At 36.0% G+C, this 14,940-nt stretch overlaps 1 protein-coding gene across 2 annotated transcripts in view; it reads left to right on the top strand.

Moving 5' to 3' along the window:
- Positions 1 to 14,940, top strand: part of nova2 (NOVA alternative splicing regulator 2) — a 116,921-nt gene that overhangs the window by 32,799 nt on the left and 69,182 nt on the right. For both annotated transcript variants that reach the window (XM_030151203.1, XM_030151202.1), the window contains one exon: positions 10,670 to 10,813. In XM_030151203.1, the coding sequence (XP_030007063.1) occupies positions 10,670 to 10,813 (144 nt within the window). The remainder of the gene's footprint in view (positions 1 to 10,669; positions 10,814 to 14,940) is intronic.

Raw genomic sequence — 14,940 nt, 5'->3', positions numbered from 1 at the left:
TGGGCAAAAATCGAGTGGATTTCTACAACCTGTTTTAATTCCGTCTTAATTTGTTACTATTTATAACTAGTTCCATCCCAACATTTGCACATACAAGGCCCAGACTTCAGACGAACATTTCTCCATAATTGTTTATCAGCAGCAGCAGTTGTAGTCCAGACTGAAAATATGTCCAAACTTCAAGCCGATTACCTAAAATGTTCCGTTGTTGGTTGTATTAGCAAACACAAGTGGCTGAACTGGACAGAGCAGCACAGCCAACAACCTGGAGGGGGTGGGGTCTGAAGTGGCTCATTTGCATTTAAAGGGCCAGCACTCCAAACCACCTTTCTGGTGTCATTACTCAGAAATAGGGTTGAAGGTGGACCTGTGGAGTTGAATGAATGAAGAATACAGACCCAAGCAGAGCATTTACAGTTTAAGTAGACCACAGGGAAATGTGGGAAAATGAAGAATAACATTTTAAAAAGACAAATCTCACTCCTTTAATTTAAATGACAGTTAATATATTAATCCCAATATCTAGGAACTGAAGTTAGTAAATGCGTTGTTCTTTTTTTAAACTTCATTTCCCATCATGTTGCGTGGTCGACCGCCATAGTAACGTGATTGTAAGGCTAATGTATTCCAAAATTACTAATAACACCCAAAATAGTGGTCCTATCAACACTGTTTTGCTAGTCTCTTTTATTGACCAAAAATACAAAAGTATGACAAACTGCAGCTGTCAGCATACACACACACACACACACACACACACACACACACACACATCTTGTAGCTAACCTGCTAATTACCAGCTACCACTAATTTCTGTGTATATACAATTTCAGGTGTTTCATAAATCAATCAAATCAATAAATTTTTTGTTATGTAGCGCCAAATCATAACAAAAGTTATCCCACGATGCTTTACATATCGAGTTGGTCGAAACCAGACTCTGACTCTGAATGTCTACCTCAGACATTCTGCTGTTTGGTACCAGTCTGGATCATGTTTATATCTGCTGTAAAGTTGGACTTTTTAACACATGCCTGTAAGAGGAAAGATTGTAGTTTTTTCAGCCAAACAAACCAAACTAATCAGGGTGTTGCGGTTCATAATCTGTCCGCCGTCCTGACGTAACTGTAAGGATTTCGAGGCGTAGTTTGTGCCCAGAGCTTTGACTGAGTCATTTTTCAGGACCGGCTGTTACACTTCCTTCGAGGATGTTCACTTCCTTTTTCCGTTAACTTTCGGCGGTGTAGGTTTGTGCAGACGCTTCATTAACGCCTCAGGTTACTCACACTTATGCCATCGCCATGTCGTCTTTTTATAGACACGTCTGACCTCAGCATCTTTCTGTTTTTCAGCCCGTAACTGAAAACACCTCACTGTATACATTTATTTATAACAATGTGTCTCAGACGCCTCTGCTGCGCCGTTGTTCTGCTGTAACGTAAGCGTTAAAGAGCTTTTAAAAGACCCTGAGCAGCTCCGTGTTGTAAACCATGTGTGCAGCCATATTCCGTATATTTCTGGAGGTCAGAGTCTGCAGGTTTCACTTGTGTTGGATTCAGAGAACAGTGATGTTACACCGTGATTTGCCCTTGTGAGAAAATGTGGCCTTGTAATAATAATCCTATTTTAATCTGCCTCCTGAGGTTACATGTCCTGGATTATCAAATATGAGGAAAGCTGATGGGGGGGGGGGGGGGGGGGGGGGCTGTGCAGTGAATCAGTTTAAAGAGACACCGCATTTATTGAAGCAGAATAACAGTGAATATGTGGTGTTTGATTGATGTAAATACTGGACTGACGGGGTTAAAGCAGTCAGTTGACGTTGCGATCACTGATTTTAGCCACTTTTTCCACCAATATATCACCACAAAATTATTGATATTGTGTTTGTGTTTCCGTCTCGGAGTTCCAGGAAGTTTATTTAAAGGGGTCATATTATTTAAACCCACTTTTATTAGTCTTTGGTTCATTATTTGTGTATTTGGACCCTAATAGTTCATACAGTTTGAATTTGAACCCTCCAGGTGCTGTAAAACTCTCTTTATATTAATTCTGGCAAAAATCAAGTGGATTTCTACAACCTCTTTTATTTCCTGCTTAATTTTTTTCCGTTTTATAACTAGTTACTTCACAACATTTGCACATATAAGGTTAAAACTTCAGATGAACATTTCTCTGAGTATGACATAATTGTTTATCAGTAGCAGCAGTTGTTGTAAAAACTGAAAATATGTCCAAATTTTGAGCAGATTACCTAAAATGTTCAGTTGTTGGTTGAATGGGACAGAGCAGTTGTCCAGCAGTAATTGCAGTATAATTTATATTAAATCATTTTCCTTGGTGATCTGCCACTATGATTACTATGATATCAAGGATATTTTGTTTATTTTGTCAAATAAAATACTTTTTTTTGTACTTGATCTTACTTTTTTCTTTAGGTTTAGGTTTTCTACCTTCTCGTGAAAAAAAAACAAAACTCAGGTTAAACAGGTTCATTATTTGATTTAAATGATTTCTATCACAATATTTCTAATATCATCACAGTCTTTTCATTATTTTTCTTCTGTTGCCTCTTTCACACATTTAAAACCATGAATAACTTTGACTCAGGACCAAAAATTAACCTTTAAAAATACAAAAAAATCTGACATTCATTGTGTTAATTCCATCGTAATTTTATCTACCTGTAAAGTTGTCCTTTGGTTTTCGACCTAAAGGTTCGTCTCGTCGTCGCCTCAGGTGGAAATGATTAAAGTGAGCTCTGACCTTTGGCTTCAGTCAGTCATTTTCCACAGAAACTCTAATGGTGAAGCTGGTTTTTGAGTCTGGACAACAAATAAAAGCACAAACATCCGCTTGAAAATGTCACAGCTTATTAAGTCGGTTTGTGCACCTGTGATGGAGGTGGTTTTCAGCTCACATGCAAATACAACCTTTTTTATCGACGCTGGAGATCAGATTTTTACTCACGTTAACATTCATTTAAACTGTGTCACTAGAATAAACTCAACATATTCAGGTTTTCCACATTTGTCAGTATTCAACATTTTTCGTCCATATTTACTGTCACTTTTATCAGGTCATTAATTTGATTTTGTTCCATGTTTTTGTCATTTTTATTTTAATTTGTCTTATTTTATTTCCTTTCCTTTTATGTTTTTTCCATCTTATTATATTTATTTTGTTGCGTTTTTATTTGTTTTCATTTTGTATGTTGTTACTTTAATTCACATTGTTTTGTTTTTGTCTTTACTTTTTAATTTTTTTTCTCTAATTTTGTTACTTTGTCAAAGTCTTTTGTGTTTTATCATAGTACATTTCATTTGTCTTATTTTTTTTTTTTTTTTTTTTTTTTAATGTTGATTTCATCTTGGTACTTTTAAATTTCATTGTCCATTAACTGTCTTTATTTTGTTTGCATTATTCATGTTTTTGTGTTACTTTTTTCTTTTTCTTTCTTTCTTTTTCTTTTTTTACATTTTTTTCTTTGTTACTTTTTCAAATTGTCTTCATCAACTTTCATCTTTAATTTTTTTGTTGTGTGTCTTTTTCTCCTTTTTATGTTTTATATAATTTTCATTGACATTTTTTATTCCATTTCGTGGGTTTTGGTTGAAACCGCAGGCTTAGCAAGTTACATTTTTTCCAATATTTTTAATTTTATCTATTTTAATAAGCCTTGATGTGAAGATATGCAGTGATAATATTATAATAATCACAGCTTTATTTCTTTTGTATTTATTTAAAATGCTGCTCATGAATATATTTTAACAGTATATAAAGACTGATTTCATATTCAGAAATATCCCATATGTTGCTTGTCTCCATTTTCTTTATTTATGTGACTTTATTAGGTTTATTATTCCCTTCAGTTTCAGATTTATTGCATAAGTCTGATCATTTCACATTGTTTCTCACTGTGAATTTGTCAATGAAGTCTTGACTTTAACGAATTGTTCCCTCAGCAGATTAAACAGACTAATTCCACATCATAAGATCACACTGAAACTGGAGTAAACTAAATCGATAACTGTCAAGAAATAAAACCAAAACGTGTAATAATTAAAATAAGTCAAAAGGAAAAGAAAAAGTGTTAAAAACTCCTCCAGGAACAACATGGAAAAGCCCAGAAGGAATGCTCAAATCCGAGTGAGTCTTTCTCATTCCTCTGCCGATGTTCCAGCTGCCATGACGTATCAGAACAAAGTTTGATATTTGTTCTTCTAATGAGATCATTATGTAATGATTCTGTTTCTCATTTCCTAGAATCGAAGCCTTTTTTTACTTTCTTCAAATTCCTCTTCTGCAGTGTAAGTGTGGAGGAACCGGACTCAGACACGAAAACATTTTTATTATGTTTTACAGAGAAGTGACTGTGACTTTTGCACAGAATTTAATCCATGTAATAATAAAAATAGCCTCGTCAAGAATGTTTTTAATTAGAGTAATCTGGTCATAGTAATCTGAAAATATATACAGCCTTTTATTTTAATATTATTTTATTTATCATAAATGCTACAAACAATGCAACTGAGCCAAAGTAAATAAAACTAAGGTTAATGTAATGTGTAGACGAGAAACACTATTATAAGAATAAAGACTAAAATTAAGACAAAAAAGCAAAAAAACCCCACAAGAGAACAGCAAAAAGAAGATCAGGTATGATTCAGTTTTGACCATTTTGTCCTTTTGAGCAGTTGATGTTTTTATCTGTGGACTTTAAACTGAAAAGTCAAATTAAATATTTTGCATTTTTCACTGTTTTCTCGTCACATTAAAATACTTCGACAAGTATTTCTAGTACGAGGCCATTGACATAGTTAAAGATCAATTTAATGCATAAGCAATAATAAGTGTGAAATCCTCAAAACATAACAGGTTGTACTTTTACTGACGTTTTATCAGCTTCTTTTTTTTTTTTTTTTTGTTTATATTAAGGTGTTATCTGGACGTACTTTAACTCTGGTCTGTTTTAAGTCTTTCTGCATCTGTGATCCGTCTGCACTCACACTTCCATTCTTCATCCTTTCACATGCACAGTGTCGTACAAATATGGTGCTAATGATCCGAATTTACTTCAGGATAGCGGTAAAGAATTCTGTGTTTCATTGGTCTGTAATGGTAAAAAAAAAACAAAACTCAAATATCAGATTCCTGGTGTTTGTGTTGTTCACATTTCTATGAAATTAGCTTAATTCTGCTGCAGCGTTAGCATCATTACCATTGTTTCGTAGCATGTGTGAGTACCAGATGTCAAGGGATGATTTGAGTCATGCATAGAAGCATTTATCTGTTGGCCATCTTTGTTACGAGTCGCTACAGCAACCTACTTGTGCCTACTTTTGGTTTCTTTCGCAGCTGACACGTGTTTGGATCTAAATCTGGGGGAAATTTGTGGTGTCATACAGAGTTGTTTGTCCTAGCGAGGTTGCCATACCGAGTCGTAAAACGTGGCCGACAGAGATAAATGCTTCTACTCAAATCGTCCCTTGACACGTTGTGCAAGTTACCCCCAAACTGCAATCCATTACAGATTACTTGTTAGCATTATTTAAAAGTAATTCCTTTCCTTAAAATATTACTGTCTCAGAATTGTAATGCGTTACATGACTCCTGTATTGCTTTTGAGTTACATACAGACTGCCATCATAAATGGCACATTATGGTGCCCCCCCCCCCAATACAAGAGATAGGAGATCCTTAAGACGCATAAATTTACGCCCCAAAGTATATGCAGATGGATACACTGCAAAAATTTAAGTCTTACCAAATGTATATTTCTCATTTCTAGTCCAAATATCTCATCACATCTCAAATAAGACATAATCACCTAAACAGTAACTTTTCAGTGAGAGATAAAAAACTGATAAATTGAATTTTCACTTGAAAAGTTTCACCTGTTCCATTGGCAGATTTTTTTTTTTTTTTGCTTATTTCAAGCAAAAAAAAACCTTCCAACGGAACAAGTGAAAATTATCTTGGTAGGATTTGTTGAAATAAGATTTTCCAGATCTATTGTCTAAAAATAAGTTCTTAAATCTCACTGAAAAGTTATTCTTTAGGTGATTCTGTCATATTTTAAGTGTGATGAGATATTTGGACTAGAAACAAGAAAAATACACAAATATAAGATTTAGATTTTTTGCAGTGTAGCTCAGTAAGTAACACTACGGTCTACGATGTTCGAATCCCAGCAGGAACACTTCACACGCATTTTTTTCCCAACATTTTACATGTTCAAACAGGAAATCTAACTATTCATCGAAAAATTATCTTACGTTGTCATTGCTGATCACAGGGGTCATGCTAACTAGCTTCTGTAAAGCAGGGTTACATTGGAAAAAAATGTCAAAAAAATTAATACAAGATTTTTTTTGCTTGAATTAAGCCAAAAAATCTGCCATAGATCGAGGTGAAATTATCTTGGTAAGATTTCCTGAAATAAGATTATTCAGATCTATTGTCTAAAAATCAGTTCTTATATCTCACTGAAAACTTACTCTTTAGGTCTTTTGGTTTATGTCTTATTTTAAGTGTGATCAGATATTTGGACTAGAAATGCAAAAAATACACTTGGTAACGTTTAGATTTTTTTCTAGTGTAGGGTTAGAAATGAATGTATGTCAATGTGGAAAATGGACTGTCCTCTGCCGTCTTCACCCATTGGCTGAACACCAACAGGAAATAGAACTTTACTGACGCATTTTGGATTCCATCACCCATAAAGACCCAGTGCTGCTTCTGTGGCAGTTCCCAAAGGATTTTTCTCTCTTTTTAACCTTTCTTGAGTGATTTATCCCCATTTATTTTAATATTATCTCCTCTATTTTGCATTTTTTTCAGTGAAATTTCTATTTCTTTATATTTAATTACTGATCATGTTCTTAATCATCATGCTGAGATTACATTTGAGGATTATTATATAAAAAAAGAGAAAACTGAAGAAGAAGTGAGTTTTTCAGTCAGATCTATCAGTAATTCAATATAAAAACAAGTGTGTCCATCCACTGTCATTGATCTAACTCCATGGGTTTTACTGGTGAATCAATGTTGTAGAAGATGATGGTGTTTCCACAGCAGCTATGGCGCTTCTGAACGTCCAAATGGGTCATATCTGATGACCATGAAAGATGAAGAACTGTATTTTACACCGATTATTTACATGTATTGATAGGATTAGTGGATTAACAGGTTTTAAACAGTTTAGATCAGTAGATGGTTTTGGTCACTGGTGTATATTTGGGTCTTTATGGGTTAAGTTCTTGCTGTTTTTTTTGTTTTGTTTTGTTTTGTTTTCATGAATAATTTAATAATTAATAATTTACTAAATAATAATTTCAGCAATTAAATGATGGGCAAAAAGTGTGTTGTAATGGAAGCGCTACTGAACATGTACCGAGTAAAAAAAAAAAAAGACTGAAAATTGATTAGTAATGCCTTAAACTACTGTGTCAAAACAAAAAGTAATCTGTTACTGTAATGGATTACTTTTGTAACGCGTTACTCCCATCACTGGTGAGTACGTTATGCCACGAGCGCTGTTTGAATCTGATTATCTTCCATAATAAAACCAGCGAGCAGTGTTTTCCTCAGCTCTTTCTCGCTGTGTTTGTGCCAAAGCGGTGACGAGGACCAGATTCCTCTGGTCCGCCGCTGAAATTAGATCAGACCAATCTGGAGAGAGCGTTTAGAGGCTCGCACAAATGGACGAGCAGAGAAAAAAAGGGGGGTGATAACGCTGGCGAGGAATCATCAGATTAAGGAAATAATTAGTTGTCATGATATCAGTCATGGTTTTGATGCAATGGGGTGGATTTGTGCGGCTTTGGGAAGTCTCGGAGACGACGGAGACAAATGATTGTGTTTTGGTGAAGTGATGCAGCTCCGGTCGCATCTGTGCTGTCAGACTGTGATTACCCACAACACTTCGCTTTCACTTCACAGTTTATACTCACTCCAACCAAATGAGGCTTGTTACCTCCGCCAAGGACGGCCTGTTTTCGGTGCCGTCTGTTTGCTTGAATGTGAGTTTTTCTGACATCGAGGAAAACTACTGTCCTGATATTTGGATATATATGGACGTAGGCGAAACATAGTGGAACAGATCCAGAAAAAAGGACCACTTTAACCCCCTACGACCATAAAACCAGTCCTTCAGAGCAAATATTTACATTTTTACATGTTGTATTGACATTTTATGGAACATTTTCATTTTCTATACTTCAATACCACCCATATGTCCCAAATTTTAATAAAATGTATGTGATAGGTCCTCACTATGTAATGCATTTCTGAAACAGAAGTGCAACAAATCACAAACATTTAAAATCTTCTTTGCGTTTACACATATTTTTCTAAATACATAAATGTCATAGCTGTTTCCCTCAAAGTTGTAAATGTAAAAAAGATCCACAAAATCCTTTCAAACCACAGAAAACTTATTTTGAGTCTCTACATTACTTAATTTTCGAGATACATTCTTTTTTTGTTTTTGTATTTTTTTATAAATTTTTTGCATTTTGCAGGAGGTCAGCATGTGCATCGAAATTAACTTTTTACAACAGTGATGACAAATATGTAATTAAGTAAGATTTATTTATAGAGCACTTTTCACAGACGGGTTCACAAAGTGCTTTACAGTGCATGATACAATTAAAAAGCAAGTAAAAATACAAATAAAATGCAATTAAAGTACAATTAAAAGGCAATAAATACATTAAGTGCAGTCTGTTTGTAGCAGTTGGATTTTAAAAAAAACTGCTTGAACAGTAGTGTCTTAAGGTGTTGTTTTTTTGTTTGTTTGTTTGTTTTTTTGTTTTTTTTAATAATTGACACTTATGAGTAAACTATGAGTCAGACCATGTTCATCCAATAAACCAGTACCTGGAACACTTAGAACTGTGACAGATGAACTATTGTAAATAGTTCTGTTTGATGCACATGTTGCATTTTTGCAAATCATACCTTTCTTTACACATTTATGCTTGATTGTAGAAGTATTTTGATTAAAAAAAAAAAAAAGATTTCATTTGTTCATCTATTCTGAAGTTGTGCAGTTCGGCTCCATGTTTCTGTCAGTATTATTTAATAAGACATGTTAGTGTCGCACAATGTGGTTCTGTTATTTTTCTGGAAACCTGATTCAGGTTTGCAGTAACAGTTTATTTGATGTGCCATGTTTAACAGATATGTGGACCTAAAACTCAAAGAATATGGAGATCTTTGGTTTGTGCACATGACATATTATATCTTACTCATTAGTTTTGTTAAATTCTAATTATTAACCCTGTAAGGGCAAATGTATCATATTTGATACATGAGTTTTGAAGCCCTCTACATGATCAGTGGGACATTTTGTCTTGAAAAACCTGATGTATACAATTAAATACATGCAGCACACAGATAATCCACCAGGGGGAGGAATTCGTTCACCAAAGGCCTTTCCAGTGACACTACAAGACTGTCATTAATAAGGAAGGAGGAAGAACTTTGGCAATTTTGAAAAGGAATTAACAATTTGTTAGACATGTTTGTGTTATATTATGTTTCTGTTGGTTCAAAAATAATAATATTTGAGCACTGAAACCTGATGGATCAAATATGATACAAAATTGAAACTCATACATGGAAATTGATATTAGAAAAGATGTTTTTTTTTGGCTGTTCAGAAGGACCAATAAAGGCTCCAGTTTCAAAGAACTGGAATTTTCTGTCAAAGATTTAATGGTTCAGGCTTTACAGGGTTAAACACAATCTGATATGATGAATTCTGATTCCAAACAAGTTTCATCCCATAACCTACTTCTGTGGAGCCACGTTGCATCATCATGTTTAATGTAACTTTAAGGACACCAGACTTTAATCTATATTAACCTCAATCAGAATTTCAATATTATTGTCATATTTTTTCCGTCTGTTTTTGATTTTATGTTCTTTATATATTGTGTGTAATATTCAGACAGACTCAAAGTGTCTCCTTTCAATCAGCTGTTACTCTGAGACTGTTTACAACCAGTTCACCATAATTAGCATAAATGTAGCTGCATTTGTCCTCTGTCAGACGATGTGACGACCAAAGCCCAGACACTTCCAGAACCTGAACTGTGAGCCTCAGAGTGACAGGAGTTCCATCCAGCTGACCAACACACCCAATAATAAATTAAACATTTCTGTTCAAATCTGGAAAAACTAACTTTTTACGTTGGCGTCTTTGACACAATTTACACTAATCCTGTGTAAAACTGATATCGACACGTTCGTCTGAGACTCTTTTCCCGTGCAATGAAATAAATTTGGTGATTTTAATTTCCCTTGAGGCTGCAAAGCTTCACTTTGACTGGTTTCCCAACGTCAATCTCAGTTTCTCATTATCTGCGCTTCACTGGCAAACATAGCGGTAATCACAATGGAACACGCTGCTTTACTCCTCGTTTGTAAAACTAATCTTTGTGTATTTCCTGATATCTCCAGCAAACAGCAGGCGAATCACAAACGTCATAAATGTGTGAAAAAACACAAATGAACAGCAGGCATGAGGGCAAAGGTCCAACCAGGCCAATAATGTTTACTGAAGCTTTTTCTAACGCGTTTTTCTTCCAGCTTTAGTTGAAGTGAAGGCTTGCAGTTGTAGCTCTCTCTCTGACTTCCTGTTTCCTGTTTCCTGCTGCAGAGGAAGGCGAGTACTTCCTGAAGGTTTTGATTCCCAGTTATGCGGCCGGTTCCATCATCGGGAAGGGAGGTCAGACCATCGTCCAGCTGCAGAAAGAGACCGGAGCCACCATCAAACTGTCCAAATCCAAAGACTTCTACCCTGGTAAGACACTAATGCTGCTGATGGATGGATGAATGGATGGATGAATGCAGAGATGGATGGATGGATGGACGGATGCAGAGATGGATGATGCATAGATGGATGGATGGATGCACAGGTGGACGGATGCATAGGTGGATGATGAATGGAAGGATGGATGGATGCACAGATGGATGGATGCACAGGTGGATGATGGATGGATGGATGGATGGATGAGTGGGTGGATGGATGGATGGATGGATGATGCACAGATGGATGGATGCACAGATGGATGGATGCACGGATGGATGGACGAATGGACGGACGGACGGACGGACAGATGGATGATGGATGGATGGATGGGTGGATGAGTAGATGGATGGATGGATGGATGGATGCACAGATGGATGATGCATAGATGGATGGATGCACGGATGGATGGATGCACGGATGGATGGATGGACGGACGGATGGATGGATGTGGGTAAAGTGAAGGAAAGCATCATTTCAGACACATTGATATTACCCGTTTGAAGCTAAAAAGAAGCAAAAACGTGCTATAGAACAAAGCAGAGTTTCTTTTCTGTGCAGCGACAATAAAAGTGCATTTTTACTTTGATGGATGGATGAGGGAACAGGTTCATAGATGGATGGAAACAGTAAATGGACTGGGCCAATTGATGGATATCATCTGAATTTGGCACGCATGATGCATAATATACATAATACTTTTTCAGTGTCAAAATGCTTTTGGGTTGGATCGGACTTTTTCTGACTCCAGGAAAAAGTCCAATCCCTCCTAAAAACCCGCTGTGGGTCGACTTACACAGTTTTTCCACTTATCATGAGTATCGATTATATCATCCTGGGACCGTTTAGTGATGTAGGGGTAAGCTTCGAGGTAATTTAGCTGAATGTTGGTTTTTAATTTAGGTTCTTTGTTAGTTTTAGGTGTCTTGGGTTGGAAGTGTCTATATTCCACTCAGGTCCATAAGTATTTGGATAGTGACATACATGTTTTCTTTGTTCATGACCACAGTAGATCTGGAAGGAATCAATCCAGATGTGGACTTGAACTTTAATTCAAGGGCTTTAACAAAAATATTGCATTACAGCCATTTTAACCCATAAAGACCCACTGCTACTTTTGTGACTTTTTTTTTTAAACCTTTGTCAACTGATTTATCACCATTTTTTAAAATAATATTATCCTCTGTATTTTGCATTTTTTGGAATAAATCCCATATTTTCCTGTATTTAATTCACAGATCATGCAGATGTTCATGAAAACTCAGTAAATATCGAGTCATTCTTTTAAATTGGAAGAATGACGAACCCTCCCTCCTTTGGCAGGTGGATATGTGATGTCATGTTTTTCCTTAAAATTGAAAACATTAGATACACATTGAATGGATCAATGGGGAAGTTTAATGTGGTATGGCATCCTTTTACTTCTTATGTAGAACAGCTGACAGTGCACCTTGACTCTGGATAATGTGTGCTGTGTACAAAGTGATTGGGTAATTACAAAGTAGAACCCTTTCATTTTTATTTTTTTAATTTTAATTTTAATGATTTAAATTTTTTTGTGGCATCTTATATCTCTGCTGTATGTCTTAGTGTTTGTCTTACTTTTTGCATGTTTGAAAGACTTAATAAAAATACACTGATCAAAAAAACAAACAAACAAACTCAGAGTACATTTAAAGTTAATCATATCGAAACAGAGAAAAATTAAGAAAAAGTTACTTTTTCAGCAAAGATATCGCTAACTGAATATAAAAACAAGTGTGTTCATCCACTGTCATTGATCCAACTCCATGGGTTTTACTGGTGAATCAATGTTGGAGAAGATGGCGGCGTTTCCATGGTAACTATGGAGCCTCTGAGCGTCCAAATGGGTCATATCTGATGACCATGAAAAGATGAATAACTGTATTTTACACCAATTATTTCCATGTATTGATAGGATTAATGGATCTAAAGGTATTAGATTGGCAGATGGTTTGTGTCACCGGTGGCTCTTTGGGTCTTTAAGGGTTAAACACATTCCATTTATTTTCAGAGGCTCAAAAGTAATTGGACAAACTAAGATGGTTACAAATGTGAGGGTTGTTTTAATACTACTGAGAGATGCTTTTGCAAGGTGTTGATGTTTGTGGGTCTTTGTGCCCTCAGTTTGGTCTTCAGGAACTGAAACTCTGCTCTGCTGGGTTTAGGTCGGCTGAAGAACATCCCATTTCTTTACCTTCTGAAGCTGTGTGGTTCTGTAGTTCTGTGGTTCTGTAGTTCTGTGGTTCTGTGATTCTGTAGTTCTGTGGTTCTGTAGTTCTGTGGTTCTGTGATTCTGTAGTTCTGTGGTTCTGTGGTTCTGTAGTTCTGTGGTTCTGTAGTTCTGTGGTTCTGTAATTCTGTAGTTCTGTGGTTCTGTGATTCTGTAGTTCTGTGGTTCTGTGGTTCTGTAGTTCTGTGGTTCTGTAGTTCTGTGGTTCTGTGATTCTGGAGTTCTGTGGTTCTGGAGTTCTGTGGTTCTGTAGTTCTGTGCTTCTGTGGTTCTGCGGTTCTATAGTTCTGTAGTTCTGTGCTTCTGCGGTTGCTTTCCCAGTATGTTTCGGGTCCTTATCCATCTCCTGTGTCAGTTTTGCTGCATCTTCTTTTGTATTTTCCCTGGACATGAACTGTTTGGGATCAGGAGAGCCTTCCACACACCTCTGCATCCATCTTGTTGACTGATGAATAGACGACTCAGTGCTTCACCCTGTTATGGAAACATTTCATTATCTTCATTCATTATTTATCTGCTGTTGTAAAATGTTGTGCGCTGTTTTTGCTGCTGATGTCGGACGCCTGTTTTTGGACAAATGGATCCAGATTGTGTTGGTTTTTTATGTGTGTGTTCGGCCTCGAGGTTGTGTTGCCTGATGTTGCGTGTCCTCGGGGACAGCGTTGACAGCCTCTCATGTTGCACCCCCCCGCCTCCCCATCCCACCCCCCACCGACGCACAATCGCACACACACAGACACACACAGATCAGGATTACAGGATCAGAGGTGAAATTGTATTTGTCTAAACTCTTAATTCTGTCCTGATGTGACATGTGACCGTACCGACGAGCGGTGGGAGGGGCTAGTTTTTATTACGCCGCAGCTTTGTGTTGCTTGTTTGCAGGACAAAACATGTGTCATTTATAACTTAACACACACACAATAATTTGCTTTAATAGAAATGTTTTCCAGGACACATTCTTTATAGTCAGGCCGCTCACATGTTTTACATATTTTGCCTCATTTTCGACTTTTCTTGATCAAGTCTCTAAAGCTTTAAATTGAAATATTTGTCATGTTTTGCTTGTTTGGAAGCAGATATTGCTTTTCCAATAAATCAACCCAATCTCACTTAAATTACTTTCATAAGCGACTAAATTGCAAATCCAATCTGTTTTGTTCTAAATGTGACACCGTCTCCAAATGCCATCTGTGCCTCGTATTGAAGGATCATCTTCAGTCTCAGTGTTCAGGAGGCAGTGGATTTACTAAAGCCATAGACTGGAGTTCACATGTTGACATCTGCAGGCTTTTAGACAATTAAAGTGTGTCGTTACACTGGAAAAAAATCTAAATTAAAATTAAACAATTTCCTGCAAAGGATCAATAAAGTATCTATCTATCTATCTATCTATCTGTCTGTCTGTCTGTCTGTCTGTCTGTCTGTCTGTCTGTCTATCTGTCTATCTATCTATCTATCTATCTATCTATCTATCTATCTATCTATCTATCTATCTATCTATCTATCTATCTATCTATCTATCTATCTATCTATCTATCTAAATTTTACCAAGTGTGTTTTTCTCATTTCTACTCCAAATATCTCATCACACTTAAAATGAGACAATCACCTAAAGAGGAACTTTTCAGTGCGATATAAGAACTGATTTTTAGACAATAGATCTGGAAAATCTGATTTCAAGAAATCTTACTAAGATAATTTTCACTTGTTCCATTGTCAGATTTTTTACTTGAATTCAGCAAAAAAAAAAATAAAAAAAAAATCTTCAATTAAGCAAAAAAAATCTGCCAATCAATCTTCAAGTTCCTGAGCTGCAAACTGAAATTTATGACATAACTCACATCAATACAGGTGAAAATGCTTG

This window comes from Sphaeramia orbicularis, chromosome 13, assembly GCF_902148855.1.
Source record: "Sphaeramia orbicularis chromosome 13, fSphaOr1.1, whole genome shotgun sequence".
Lineage (NCBI taxonomy): Eukaryota > Metazoa > Chordata > Actinopteri > Kurtiformes > Apogonidae > Sphaeramia > Sphaeramia orbicularis.
Note: the sequence above shows the minus strand (reverse complement) of the source record. Positions and strands in the feature narration are given on the sequence as shown.